Source organism: Bidens hawaiensis, unplaced genomic scaffold (genome assembly GCF_021521415.1).
Source record: "Bidens hawaiensis isolate Kalapana, Puna unplaced genomic scaffold, B.hawaiensis_p1.1 tig00035120_1, whole genome shotgun sequence".
Taxonomy (NCBI): Eukaryota; Viridiplantae; Streptophyta; class Magnoliopsida; order Asterales; family Asteraceae; genus Bidens; species Bidens hawaiensis.
In genome coordinates, this window is record NW_027496117.1 from 36,757 (window position 1) to 52,248 (window position 15,492).

Genomic DNA, 15,492 nt, shown 5'->3' on the forward strand with positions numbered 1-15,492 from the left:
ACGTTTTCTACACCCGCGTGAAATCCCGAACCACACAATCGAGCCAAAGCTCTGATACCAATTGTAGGTTCCCGGACGGATCTTACACGGGATATCGCTATCTACGTAGGTGCGGAATCCCTGCTTAGGTAGTTACGAGCGTAGAATACGTAAAACAATCACACGCGATACAAACGAACACGTAATGTATTATAAATTGAAACACGTCTATTACAGACTCTATCTCTCGTCTATCGACTTGCTGAATCACACGTGATTAACCAAAACACTAACTATTAAACCGTAAACCCGTAGGTTACTTAAATACACGACAACTTCGCCTCAGGCGAAGTTGTCTATAACTTCGCTCGTTGAACAAGTTCGCCTAGGCGAACTTGTCGACAACTTCGCTTGTTCAACAAGTTCGCCTAAGCGAACTTGTTGACAACTTCGCTTACTTACATAAACATAAACTTAAACATAATTACATTACAGACTCGATTACAAACGCTAGACTATGAACTACTGACATTTATGTACCAACAATATTGTCTTTCATTACAAACAAAATAGTTTGAAATTGACTTGTTTTCTTGTAGAAAAATTTCCAACTGAAGCAATCAAGATGGTTAAGACTGATTCAGAAAAAGAAGTCGCTGATATCATTACTAAATGCTTGTTTCATGTTTAACATAATCGTTTATGTGGTCATTTAGGTATGTTTATGATGTGTTTAAATAATAGTTGGTTGTATTTTATGTTGTACGAGGTGATTGGACTAGGGTTGGGCTTTTGGCTAGCTAAATAGTTCGTCGGCTGAAGAGTTCACAATCTAAAGAAGGGTTGGATCTATGATGGCTTGTCTATGATATCTGTTTACAAGTGCACAACCCGTTTTATCTTTAAAAGATACATAAAATACATAAATCCTTTATGGGTCGGGTGACATTCGTTTAGTGTATGGGTTCTATATAAATGTTGAGATGCAACATGGTGTTCATTCTGTCATATTTTTCCTTTGTTTCATATGTGAGTCGCTCTTGTTGGTGATTATCTTTCATTTTTAGGGTTTCAAGATACAATCATTCTACAATAGTGATTAGCTTGACTTTTGAGTTTTTTTGTTGTTGTATCAGTTCTTGATGTTGATGATTTGAGTTGTATATCTTGTATAGAGATTTGTTTTTGGTTGTATTCTTTAATATGATCAAAATTGAAGACTGCATGAATAATTGGAGTTTCAAAGTATTATTGTAAAGATTTATGTTTAATGACATTATTGTTAGATAGGGTGGTCTTAGCAACTATCATCATTAGAGAATTTCTACATGTTACATTGTAATCATTTTCAATGCAAATGTTCTTTTTAACTCAACTATCGCAACTTGATTTTTATTTTCACATAACCATTGTAGAAATAATTAATTGTCTTATTTAATGTCACTTAGGGACTAACACACTATCTTCACATCATTACCATATTAATCATTACTAATACGACACCATATTCACTAGACACATGAAGTATTTCATTACTAGGTAGAAAATTCTTTGAATATATGTGTAGATATAAAATCAATTTGACTCCTTATGTAATATACTGCATGATATGACATGTTTGTCATACATAACAATGTAACTTTGAAAAACATTAGGGGTGCTAAAGAGTAACCGTATGTGTCGTCTTAAGTTTTTCGCATATGCGCGTACATGTAAAACAACATAGCATCTATTGATCATGTACACTAAGCAGGTGTTCAAGTTGTAAGTTAACAAAACACTCACCGAATCTAAAGTTCCATAAGGTAAAAGAGTAGGTTGTTCCAAGTTATGAGTTAAGAGAACATCTTTATTGACCTTATAAAGTCTTTTTAAACACTTCGATCAACATGAGTATGAATCTGGAAAATTTCTCATCACAACTTGTGAACACATTAATGACATGTAATATTACAAATTTTACACCATTACTTTAAGGATTCGATCGGATAATATAATAAACTGGTTGAGTAACTCTCATTCATGTTTATCTCATCTCACAGAGTTGTCTTATAATAAAGCGATTGAATATTTAAGACACTTTTGATTGTAGCTAAATAACAAAACCCAACGTGTTGCGGTGGTTCATCAACACGAATTCGGTCGGTATCGATTAAATTCGTAACGCTAATGACAATAAACCCGAAAGAGGAATATTATTGTACAATTTAGAGAAAATTACTGTTTGCCTCCCTGGAATATATCGTCGCGAGATGGATTAACCACTGAAAAAGAATTTGCGCATGTTGTACCATTGGATTTCTCGGGTGGGTTTTTTTGACTCCTTCCATTAGTTGACTTTCCTTTGACATCTTAAAAATTGTTGAAATGACCCATTTACCCCTATATCTTCATCTTCATCATTTAACCCAGAAATTGATGAACTCCTTTCATCTTCATCATTTAACCCAGAAATTGATGAACTCCTTCATCATCTTCATTAAAAAAAACAAAATAAATTCCATTTTTTATTCACAAATCAAATTAAAATTATTAATTAAACAAATAACCAACAACCCAAAAACACAATTCTAGATCTTAGATAATAAGGAAAGAACCTTCCTCTGTCTAAACCCTAAAAAGTTACAGGTTTTTCAATATCATGAATTACAACCATTAATCATCAAACAACCATCATGAAGTCTTTCTTAATCACCTTCATACTCACCATATCCGTCACACCCACCACCCATTTTTTCCGGCAAACTCAACCACACCGCCACCGCCGACTTCTGACAACCCATTTTTCATGAAACCCCAAGTCAATAAACCCTAGATCAACCATCGCCACTGCCGCCGGAAATTCCGGTGACCCACTTAGTTGCTCCGGAGCCGACGAACAAGTCCGGGAAGAAAGGGGACGGTCACCGCCATGGCTGCAACACTGGTTGCATCATACCAGATGCCATCCGGGTTGCCCCGCCAAGATACGGGCCGAATTTTAACCCTATGACCGATTGTGATGTTCGGAAATCAGTCAATCAATCCATACAGATTTTTATATCATCATCGTCATCTCCAATCATCTTTTTCATCATCATCATAACATTTGCATTCATAAACAAACACACAGTCACACACATACAAATATATGTATGTATAGAGAGAGAGATTGAGTATGTGTGTGTGTATATATATATATATATGTGTGTGTGTGTACAGAGAGAGAAAGAGATTATTATAATTCAAAACCTAATAATAATAATAATTGAAGATCAAATTGATCGCAATAATCACAACAGAGCGTATGTATGTGTGTATATGTGTGTGTGTGTGTATCGATTGCAGTGTGTGTGATTGCTTGATTGATTGGCCAGAGATTCGGATTATTGAGAGAGAGAGATTGAGGAAAAGAATAATATTATTATTGTTTTGTAGCTTTTTGATGGTGGTGGATTGAAGAAATGATATGATATGCGTTCTGTATACACTTTTAACCAATTCAGATTATTATTATTATTATTATTATTAGGAGACGATTACCAAAATGCCTTTGCCATCCAACAGTCAACTGACGATCAACTAACGGAAGGAGTCAAAAAAACCCACCTGAGAAATCCAATGGTACAACATGCGCAAATTCTTTTTCAGTGGTTAATCCATCTCGCGACGATATATTCTAGGGAGGCAAACGGTAATTTTCTCTACAATTTATGATGAGAAAACATATATAAAGTGTCGTGTTGTCGAATGGTAAAACACATGCGGTACCGGCACGACACTAAAAATTAAATTTGTCAACGTACAAATACAAAAATTAACATATTTAAAAAAGAATATTGTGCGTTGTGACAACGAACAAACACAAATCCTTCATTATCGGGTTACGACACCGTAAGTAAACAAAAAAAAGTCATTAAAGCCCATAAACAACGAATTAACATATTTAAAAGAAAAAATAAACCGCATGTTGCGGCAACGAGTTGACATGAATTCGACCAATATATACGGTACTGTCCCTAAATCGTAAACATAAACTAATAAACCCTAAAAAATAAAAGAAAAGAAAAAGAAAATAAAACATGCATATTTTAATTGACGCAAATTTAATTGAAAGTTAAAACAACTTAAAACAAGCATGTTGCGGCTACGAGTTAATGCAATTTAATCGATATCGGTCATAAATCATAAACATAATTAATAAATTAGTAAGAAAAAAAATAACATAAAATTAATTTAAAAAATTTAGAAGATATATATTTTTTTTAAAAAGCCATAAATAAAAGGTTAGAATAACACAACCAAGTGGTGCCACTTTGACCAATAAAACAATTGTAGCATTAACCCATGATTAAGTTTAGTAAGATCAAGCATAATACTATGTAATGTATATATAATGTATATATGTGTGAACCACTAATTTTGTGTGAACCCTGCTTGCGGTGCGCACATATAATGTATATATGTGTGAACCCTTGGGTGGGAAAAAGTAAAATTGCACTAATTTTGACGTTATTTTACTAATCACGTGAAAATAACGTTAAAAGTGGCGGAAGGTTAATCAGGCATCATGTGGTGGCGTTGATAGCCGAAAGACAAGGGCACATGCACCAATCAGCCGGTGTCCCGATGATTGAGTGTTATGTGTCTTATGTCCAAGGCTTGATTCAAAACTACTATCGAGCCGGGGGTCTCACCGGAAGCAGCCTCTCTATCCCTATGGGATAGAGGTAAGGTTGTCTACATCTTACCCTCCTCAGACCCTACCATAGCATTGCTATTGGTGGGATATACTGAGTACGATGATGATGATGATGATGATGAAGCATAATACTATGTAAACAAATTTTGATACTCACGGAAAGAGAACACAACACGTCTCATGTATCTTTTTTAAGCTATCATGTTTCTTATGTTTCAAGCCTGTTAATATTTCATTTCTTTCCTTTTATAGTTTAATGTATGAAATTAAATTTGATAGATAAACGCTCCTCTTGTAATATTTAACCAATACTAATTATGAAAATATATAACCAAGATTATTTATATAACATGAGTTGTCTCACAATTCATTTCTTTTCTTTTTTTAATTTAATGCATGAAGTTAAACTTTTATAACTCTTTCATGACAATTATGAAAAAAAATAATGATAAAAAGAAAGAAAAATGCTTTTTAAAAGCCTAATACCTTAGCAAAAACTAAATTTACCACCAAACCAATACACAACTTTATGCTTTTACTTTGCCCATTATAATGTATGTCTATGTATAATATTTTTTTCTTGGATTTAAAGGCTTTAATTAAGTATGAGCCTAAAGTTCTTGCTTTATTTCATAGGCCCACGGACCGTCCCTGGTTATACACTATTTATACACTACGGATTTAAGATGTATCTTTTCTTTTCTAATTATTATTATATGAAAAAAAAACTTTAGGCGGGGTCACCGACAACATAAAAGGACACGGTTCGAAAAAAAAGAAAACATAAAAGGATAATTAGAAGACTAGGGGTCTATCTATTTTATGAGGATGCACATAAAACAACTAATACAAGGTCCATTATTATTTAATTTTACTGTTTCTTCTAAAAGTTTTGCTTCGTTAAATTTTAAAAATTCTAAAAAATATATTATGTTTTTTACTTCTTTTCTCAATATCCTATTTAAATTTTATTGAAAACAAAGTTATATTCAAAACAACACATATATTGCTATCTTAAACTATGTACTATCATTTTTTTATCGAGTACCAGTACCGACCAAATAACATTTTGGTACCGGTATCCGGCTTTATGGTTTTCTCAATTTTAATACGAGTCACTTTTAATATTTTTCAATAACATTGCATACTTTCCACACAAATGTCCGTTTGTCTTTTGGTTACATATAAATGTTTTTCCACGTGCGTATTGGCCCTGTCACAACTGCGGGTCGTAAGTCGACTTAGTTATTATTTTCGGTGTTTTATGTTTCCGTCTAATTTTTGCAATTTAAAATACCACACCCCGTGTGCATGGTTCAACATTTTTACAATCTATTTTGTTTTCATTTACCGGTCCCGCCGCAAAACGCAAGCCATAAAAACTAGTTATTCTTAATTGTTATTGATACACATTGTATTTTTCTACCCAATTAATACCTTGATAACGAGATTAGGTGAATAGTAGTTTGTTCTACAGAAACAGCCTTTGAGAAGCTACAATATGAATCAATAGAAGCAAAGATCGAGAGAAATCAAGTGCTTGTCATTGCGCCATCCCTTGAAGGCTAGTACGTGTATTATGAACTCTTGGTAAATTACATGCACCCATAATAACTAAAATCAATATCATCAAAATCAAACTGAAACTGTAAAATTCTCTATTTGTTCTTGAGTACACGCATATTACCATAACATTCTTCATAAGCATTACCATACTCTTGACCAACAACATCAGTATGTTAAGAAAAGGCTTCATACTAATGGTTATATTTTTATAACATTTTAGGGGCCTATATATTCACAAAACTTAAGTTAAAAAGTAACGAATTTTGTAGTTTTAAGTTCAAGTGTATGTATACTAGTACCCGGATATGAATACTTACACATGACAACAGTATGTCCTGTAACAAATATTGTGCGCTGGCCACTATAGAGATCCAAAAGCACCGCCGAGCAAGGTTCTCAGTTAAAATACTATACAACCATCATCTCCAAAAAAAGATTGAGTCATCCTCCATAACTGTATACCTGCAACATGTCATCAAACATAACAGATGATTGATGTTTCATCATCTCTATTGCACATTTTTATTTTATAATTTGTTAAACATTATACATTTACTAAAAACAGAATAATGATGTTTCATAGTTCATACCTTGATTGTTCTATCCGCATGCCCAACGAAAAGCCTCCCCTGCCAATAATGCAAAGCAGTTACAACCGAATCACCACCAATAGTTCCGATTTTTGTCACATCTACTTGAGACTCATCACCACATGACAATTTCTGCAACAAACCCATAGTTAGTACGGATATAAGAAACGCAAATGTTTTATGTTCATATTTCATAATGTTACATGCTGATACCTGCACAACAACCGTCTTGTCCCAACCACCGCTAAACAACCATTCCCCTTCCATATAAATTGAGAAAATGGAGCTCGAGTGTGCAGATATGGGAGACTTCAAGGGAACATCTTTGTTCCATATCTGACAATGCAAATTTACATATATATGAAAGCGGCAAACTTTGATTGTGAGTGAAAAACACTATTCACTCCCTACAAGTCAATTGGTACAAGTGTTTTAAGCATAGGTTTTTCCAAGTTACAAAAGGCCCCCTCTAAACATACCATTTAGACCATAAGTTTGACTTTCGTTTTCTTTAACCAATCACCTTATGCCACGTGACAAGTGACAACTAACACTTTTTATTTATTTTTGTTTGTTTTTCTCTTTTAAAAATTTTTAAGATACGATGTTTTATAAAGTTCCAAGCATGTTGTTGGGGCATGCTTATTTTCATCTATGTATCGATATAAATTTTGTTCAAAGCCGAGTTGCTGCCGGTGATTTACAAGTGATCAAAACACAAGCGTGCACGTCATCAAAATTGCGTCACAGTTTACTTTTTTTTTTGGTACAATGACGTCGTTTACCCTTTCTGCGATTCTAATTAGCAACTTTTCAACATGAATATTATGTTGTATACATATTTAGCGTATATGGCTCGCGAAATATGCAAACACGCGGGCACAAATACTAGTTAATAATTATGAAAACTAGCATATAAATTTAATAGTATTATGTTGGTTTGTACCTTTATGCGTCCGTTTTCATGAGCTGCAACAAGAGTGTGTGCATGAGCAGCAAGAGATAAAACTGAGCCACAGGTGGAAGTGTCTTCACCTAACACCGCTAACGAACTGTGATCACTAAGACACCATAAACGGACGCTTCCGTCCCAGCTTCCACTATAAAGAACCCCGTTACAAACTGCTAAAGTGCACACCACTGATTTATGACCATTCATAGTACATGACACGCTATAATCCTGAAACAAACACAAAACATTTATAACAATTAGAGTTAATTACATAAACGGTTCCCGTGGTTGGCAAACTAACAGGTTTGGGGTCTAACTTTGAAAAAAGTAACATGTATCTAGGGTTTCCAATTTGTAACATACTTGGGGTCGAACACAAACTTTTGTTAAGAATTATGTTAAATTTTTAAAATGATGATTTACCCATTTAGTTAATTACATAAATAGTCTCAAGTACATTACAAACTGAAAACCATAGCTACTAAACACGTTACTTTTTTAAGTTAGGCCCCAAACATGTTACTTTTGCCAAGCCAGAGGGACCACTTATGTAGTTAACTCTTTTAACAATTATCATTATATCATAAGTCATTACCTTAAGAAAGGGTTATGTTTACTTACATGCATTGACCAAGCTTTGACTAACTTATCTCCACTGCCTGTGTAAAAGAAGTCAGATCCAGAAACAGCTGCTACAGCATGAATACCGCTGTAACGCCAGTCCTTTTCCTCGCTCAATCTTTTGATTGGTTTTAGTTTCTCGTCCCCAATGGCCCAGATGAATATGTCGCCTCCGTTATCACCACTTATGCATAATGGCACTTCCCTCTCTACAAATACTAAAGCCATCACCTTATGCTCATGACCCTTCAATGTATGTACATGGTTTAAGCCCTGTATCATCCATCATGAATATTAAACAAGCGTCTTTTCTACCTTTAATATTTTTGTTCCTGTTTTGTCATTATAAGTATGTTATTCACACGGTCATACCTTTATACGTTGAAAACTGATGTAATTACCGTTAACTATGTATCAAGCATAAACCTTTAATTAAAGTTATATAAAAAAAATATAACACAAAAGGAAAACACATAACAAAAAGATATACTGTGATACTTCTGTAAAAGAAAACAAAACATAACTTAAAATAATAAAAATAAAGACTTGAAGCAGAGAAGAAGACAACATAAGTCAAATAAAAATAAACTTGATATAGTATTTTATAAAATAAATACAATAACACATTTGATATTAAACTCATTAACAAAAATCAACAGGATCACAGTATGCAACGTTTTTCATATTGATGCCACATAATACAAATCAACATGTGCCATGTGGTTTTACAGTGTGGTATCAACTTTCAGAAGTACACATTTAACATACAACTAGGTATAAGAATGTTACAATCCTGGATATCCGTTTAGTAGTAAGGACGCATCATTTTTACCTATATAAAGCATGTTAGGTATCTATGGCACTAATCGAAACCTAAATGAGCAAAATGTTTTATGGGAGTCTAGTACTGTTCATCATTTGTTATTTAAAATCTTAAGTTGCTGAATCTGGTAGCATTGAGTAAACCAACAAGATAGTAATTAATGGGCAAACTTAAATTGCTTATGGGTTCATTTGGGTATACTAATAACTATAACAGAGGTCAGGTTGGGTCCACTCATGGACTAAGCTAACAGACGTAACCCTGATGACAACTAACCCTAATGTATATATTCTAACAATTATCAATACAATGTTTGAAGTTATTCTCTCAATTTGTATATGTATGGTAATCACTAGGAATGTTGTATTAAGATGCCTACCTCGAGTGACCATACGTTGATTGTTTTATCAAATGAAGAGCTGAAAAGGAAACCCCCTACAAAATTTAAACAAATGTTCTGCCTCTTAGTTTCACAACATCTACAAAGAATACATCTCATTTAATAAATTAGGAATATATTCAAAATCACTAGTGAAAAACCGAAAAGAAACAAACTAAATAGCTACTTCATGTAGAAACAGATGATGGTGTGTGTTTTGATCACAATTATATGAAGATTTGCAAGTGCAATGCTAAAGTAGCATAATTCAAAACAATCATGATTTGCACAATAAATTTCTAAACAAATGTTGTTGGGCATCTATTTGCTCAAACCTAAAATTAAAGTGATTAAATTCAATCAATGGTCAGCAAAAAAACTATAATAAATAGTAAAGAAAAAGAAACAAGATACCAATACTACTTAGGGTGTGCTTGGGATTCCTTATTTAAGTGAAAAAGGCTTTTTGTTAAAATACCTTATTAACTTATGAATATTTTAAAAGAAATTTAAAAAAAAATGTTTAAATTAGCTTATGTGTTGGAGAAAATCAAAATGACTAAAAAGGGCATTCTTTTTTAAAAGAAGTGTAATGGGTTTAGAGGATTAGAAGGGTGTAATAGGTAAATCAAACACATTAAGTTAATAAGTTAGAGATTCCTAACTTTTCAAAACCCCTTTATTTTGCCTTGCCCATAAGTTAAAACCCATAAGGTCTTATGGTTTGCCAAACACCTTAAACACCTTATTAACTTTTCAAAAAGTTTATAAGTTATAAGTTGATGAAAATAAGAAATCCCAAACACCCCCTTAGAAGTTAAAAAAAGAAGCATTTTTTGTTGGGATATTATTATTAATAATTCTATAAGAGTATTATTTCGATAGATAATTAAAGAGAAAATGTAAAAGATTAAAGTCATACCTCCAATAGCTAACCCAGAGATGCAGTCAAGATGACCTTTCAAATCCGTACACGTTAGAGAATTCTTACAAACACCTTCAATGACATCACCTTTAACCACCAAAACTTCATCTTTCAAATCATTCGACATCCCCTTCTTAGGTGCTGTTTGTTTTTGCAGACATAAACTGTCTGCAAGCTGATTTCATCTGTTTTCATGTCTGCAACTGAAGATGTGGTCTGAAGATCTGCAAGCTGAAAATATAAGACTGTTTGTTTTTATAAGCTGATACTGTCTGCAAGCTAAATAACTATTATTATTATATGTATCCAGAAAGAAAAAAACATTTGCGGTGATGATTATCGAAAACCACATCTCTTAAAAGTTAAAACTGACCTCACGAATTCGAGTATCGCTGCTCCTCTATATAACTAGACCGATATAGAGGAGCAGCGATACTCAAACTCGTAACTTTCACGAGAAACCCACGAAACAAGTAGTTGGAAAAATAGGTGGTCTAGCTCAAGAATCACTTTTCAAGCAACGAAGAATTAATCGGTTTCCAGTGAGTTGCGAGCCCCTTGATTCATTCTAGTAAATCAGTCTTAACAATAAAGAGAGAATGTGTTTGTAATGGATCTTGTCACTGGTTATATTTTTGTCTTTTTTGGTGAAGAAGTAGGACTAGCGTCTAGCGATCATGCCAAAAGAAGTCATGGGGCTGGTCAGTGGTCAACAAAGGTTGGTTAAAAGCAAGTATCGGACTAAACTAAGCCTGTCTTTAGACGGTTCAGATCAGACCTTAGACAGACTGAGGTGTTCGCCTCATACGCTTCTCGTGACTTAAGCCACGAGCACATATTTAACTGGAGACTGCTGATCAAACTAGAATTATAATATATATCAAGCATTAAAGTTACTATTCAAAACATTATTCACACAACTTCAAATGTGTATTAGATTTTGTAGACAGGGGTAATGCCCAAAAGATGAAAGCATTTCCTCATCACCACTGCAGTTGCCTCACACAATAATAATCGGCTCGTCTCCTCAGCAGACCCGACAACCTGCCCGATATCCAAAAGTAACGACAACTCCCTTATATAATAAATAAACAAGATTCTATAAAATAAACAATTTCTCGGAAAGTATACCTTGCACTCTGAGTAGAAACTTGTAAACTTCTCGGATAAATCATATAGATATTCACACAAGACGTTTGGTAACAAATTTGTGCAAGCATCTTCGACCGCCTTTAAAACAAATTAAAATAAGATGTTTGACCGGTACTTCAAATTATAGACAAAAATGCTTGATTTTGGTTCATTTCTTACCTCAGCAAACCGGAGCAAATGTAATCCCAGCTTGCGTTCATCGTCTGTATGTAATAATATTTGCCCCTCCTGTCACAAACATGTCGATATTTTATTTCAACTCAAAATTAAATAAATAAATAACTCTTCCCTTTTCAACTCCTCTATGTCTTTACCGGATTTTCTGATAATCGAACATATTCGAGCGTGTGCATACAGCAGATATACTGCAGTATTACCCTATGTATCAAAAAAATATGTGCAGGTAAGAAACAATAACGGTGTCACGGTTTCAAATTAATAAAAGCACCTTGTCATTAAGCATCTGATCAAAATTGAACGTGTAACTGGTCGATCTGTTATTCTTCAGGTCTGCATACCTGTTAAGAACACAAATAGTCAAAACAATATAACTTGTTGCAGTAATAAATGTGTTGGTGCTAATAGCATGAGCACAATAACCATGGTAAAAATAATAATAAAAGCATGATAAACTTACTTAACAGCACCGTATCCAACCGCTTCAGCAGTCTGCTCAAGCTCCTCAGCAGTCCGTTCGGCCGCCTTACCTAATAAACTCATAATTATTGATTGACTTCACTTGAATGATAATAATAATAATAATAATAATAATAATAATAATAATAATAATAATAATAATTAATAAAGTAATAAGAGGTTATACCTCGTTCCACAAGAGCTGCTTTACAACGAGTTTTAGCTTCATCCAACCAGCTTAACGACTTCAGTATGGGAGGGGCTGGTCGGAGGAGAAGAGGGAGGTCACCAGATTTTAGGGTTCTTATATCCTGAAACACTATTAATTACTTGAAACGATGGTGTATAGAAGGGTTAATTGAGTGAACTGCAGCTGGCATAAAACGTAATAACGATCTTTCGAGATCAATTCTAATATTATACCTAAACCCGACCCCCCCTAGTTTAGGGTTTTGTTTTTCAATCAACACCATGGGAGGGGCTGGTCGGAGGAGAAGAGGGAGGTACCTGGTCGGAGGAGAAGAGGGAGGTACCTGGTCACCGGAAAAATGATCGGAGGAGGAGCGCCTGATGTTGTGTGCGTACCTGGTCGGAGGAGAAGAGTGAGTAGGGTTTTGTGAAGATGTTATAAGAAAGAGATCTGTGTCTTATTTTTTAAGAGGAAATAAGATGTGTTCAGATCTGTTTAAAAAAAAAAAACAAACAGTCTTCAAGGGTGACGTCTGCGCGCCTGCAGACATAAGCTCCCTTGAAGATGTTTGAAGAAAAAACAAACACCCCCTTATCCTCAACCTTATTAGTTTTACTTGATGACCACAACAAGTCTCCTAGAAGCAAACAATGACATGCGCTTCCACTTATAGTTTCTCTTTCTATACTTCCAGTTACATCACAGTTTGGACTAATTATCAACTCCCTCATACATTTCCACATGTCATTCACAATCGGTCTAGTCCCCGGATCAAGACTCAAACATTTGCACAACAACTCCTTCATTGATACATATTTTGAATCCAACCTTTTATCTAACAAGCTAGAAACTTTCTCCAACCAAGCCACATGTAACCCTTCACAATCACAAGCCCTTACATTAACCAATTTAAGTAAATAACTACACAAAAAGTCATGTGTCTCCTCAACAAAAGGCTTTCCCACTAGAAAGCAAAGTAAAACGCAAGCTAACGACCATAAATCTGAACTGTAACCAACTGAAAACGTAGACCTTTGAAACTCCAAGTCAACAACACCCTCTTTTTGTACAAACTGTATTAACAACTCGGGGCTAGGAAACACATGGATCTCTGAAATAACATTGCTCGCTATTGTTTTACCATCACTATTATTTTGTGCAAATGATACAGACTCTCTGATCATCTCTCGAACTCTTTCTCCAATCATCAATACCTCATTTACGTCCAAAAACACGTGCCCAAAATGATCAACACCAAAGCACGACAACGAAACACATCCAGTAACCAACTCCACATCATGCAACCGACTAACCGTTTCACACAACTCCATCCCCATCATAGCAAAACTAGACAGATCCACTTCCGTATACAAACCAACCACATTCAACAAACTAGTCCGTTTCCTTTCACACACAAGATACAAACTACCATCCTCTTCATTATACCACAGCCCACAAACACCACAAACCCGACGATCCATCAAACCCGACCTTAACACCAATTCAAGTTCCGCTAACGCCCCATCACCCAATTTAAACAAAACCCACATAGCTTTCGCCAGGTAACTATACCTAAACCCATTCTCATCATTACCTGTAAAGGATCCCACTTTCAAAAGACTCACATTCATACGGCATTTCATCGAACACCTGGCGGGCACCTTCAAATTCACACCTTTTCCATAAACCAAAGACGACCCAATAACAGGTGTACTCTCGTCAGTTGAAATTGTGTCATGGGGAGTAATCCAATCCTTCCAATTATTAAAAAACTCATGAGACCAAAGATTGGGTATGAAGTCTAACAATGGTAAAGTGGGTGAAATGGAACTGGGTTTGGGTTTAGGGTTTAAGGAAGATGAGATGCGAAGAAGATCAATGTTTTTGGGGAGAGCTGAAGGGTGTTCTGGGTAAGTGACGAGTTGGGTACAGGCTGGACAGCGTATGGTACGGGTGAAGGGTGGTTTAGGGAGGTGGGTGAGGCAGGAGTCGCAGGCGGAGTGGCCGCAGGCGAGGACGCGTGGGATGGTGACTTCGCCGTCGAAGGGCTGGAGACATACCGGGCACTCCGGTGGTTCCATGGCTGCAGGCCCGAGAGTTTGATTCTTCAACAAGGTGACGTCTTTGATCCTTAATTTACTTTTTAGTTACCTCCTCGTCTATATAATTACACTATAAAGTATAAAGTAGGGGTGTGTTCGATACGATTCGGTTATTAGCATTAACCCAACCTAACCGATCGGTTATCGGTTCGATTAATTTCGGTTAATAACCAGTATCAAACTTGGGCTAAAACTTTGCTTAAAAATACATGAAATGAATGTTTAAATATATAAAATGAATGCATAATTACACATGAAGGGTCAGGCTAAACGTACCCCTCTCCCTTGCTAACCACACCCCCCCCTGAACTTTCATTTACCCTTAACATTTATAATTGACATTCTAGTCCCTCTTATTTTATTTTTTAATTCTCTCAAAATATCAAATAAAAAACTGTTAAGTTTTTATTTTTGTTTTACAAAGTTTTTTATATTTTTGTTATTGATTTTATTATTTTATTTCATTAAGATCTTAATAAAAGTTTATTTAGGCTGTGTTTGTTTTTGTTTCAAACATCTGCAAGAGGCTTATGTCTGCGGGCGCGCAGACATAAGCCTCCGAAGACAGTTTTTTTAAAAAAATAAAAAGATCTGAAAACTACTTATATGGTATTAAAAAATAAGCTAATATCCACCATCTTCACACTTCTTCAAAGTTCTTCACGCTTCTTAACATCATACCAACACCCAATGTCCAACACCACCACCCACCGTCCCCCGCCGCCACCACCACCCACCACCACCCCCGTCGGCCACAACCACCGTCCACTCCCACCACCCACCACCACTGTCTGCCCCCACCACCACCGTCCATCACCGCCACCACCACCGTCCACTACCCACCACAACCGTTCATCACCACCACCACCCACTATCGGCCACCATCACCGTCCACC

General features: G+C 35.2%; 2 protein-coding genes across 3 annotated transcripts; both read right to left on the reverse strand.

The window, feature by feature from the left end:
* Positions 1 to 6,482: 6,482 nt before the first annotated feature.
* On the reverse strand, positions 6,483 to 14,605 carry LOC143587077 (uncharacterized). 2 transcript variants are annotated; one of them, XM_077068473.1, is made up of 8 exons: positions 13,082 to 14,605; positions 10,514 to 10,646; positions 9,592 to 9,647; positions 8,390 to 8,662; positions 7,763 to 7,996; positions 7,030 to 7,152; positions 6,817 to 6,948; positions 6,483 to 6,688 (listed from the first exon to the last, which is right to left on the reverse strand). In XM_077068473.1, the coding sequence occupies exons 1-8, from the start codon at positions 14,573 to 14,575 to the stop codon at positions 6,668 to 6,670; spliced, it is 2,466 nt and encodes an 821-aa protein (XP_076924588.1). In that variant the 5' UTR covers positions 14,576 to 14,605; the 3' UTR covers positions 6,483 to 6,667. The 2 variants fall into 2 exon arrangements, with proteins under 2 accessions (XP_076924588.1, XP_076924589.1); XM_077068474.1 differs by lacking the exons at positions 6,483 to 6,688; positions 6,817 to 6,948; positions 7,030 to 7,152 and having other exon boundaries at positions 7,830 to 7,996; positions 8,364 to 8,662.
* Positions 11,450 to 12,777, reverse strand: LOC143587079 (arginine--tRNA ligase, chloroplastic/mitochondrial-like). Its single transcript, XM_077068475.1, is given in 7 exon segments — positions 11,450 to 11,560; positions 11,648 to 11,746; positions 11,828 to 12,046; positions 12,117 to 12,186; positions 12,306 to 12,375; positions 12,492 to 12,615; positions 12,673 to 12,777. Coding segments are annotated over 7 exon segments (798 nt in total).
* Positions 14,606 to 15,492: the final 887 nt, after the last annotated feature.

Bases quoted from the DNA above. Each gene is read 5' to 3' on its own strand.
- LOC143587077 (XM_077068473.1), bottom strand. From the start codon at position 14,575: ATGGAACCACCGGAGTGCCCGGTATGTCTCCAGCCCTTCGACGGCGAA. The intron at 7,153-7,762 runs GTACAAACCAAC...TTGCATTGTCAG, and splicing joins ATGAAAACGGACGCATAAAG to ATATGGAACAAAGATGTTCC. The intron at 6,949-7,029 runs GTATCAGCATGT...GGTTTGTTGCAG, and splicing joins ACAAGACGGTTGTTGTGCAG to AAATTGTCATGTGGTGATGA.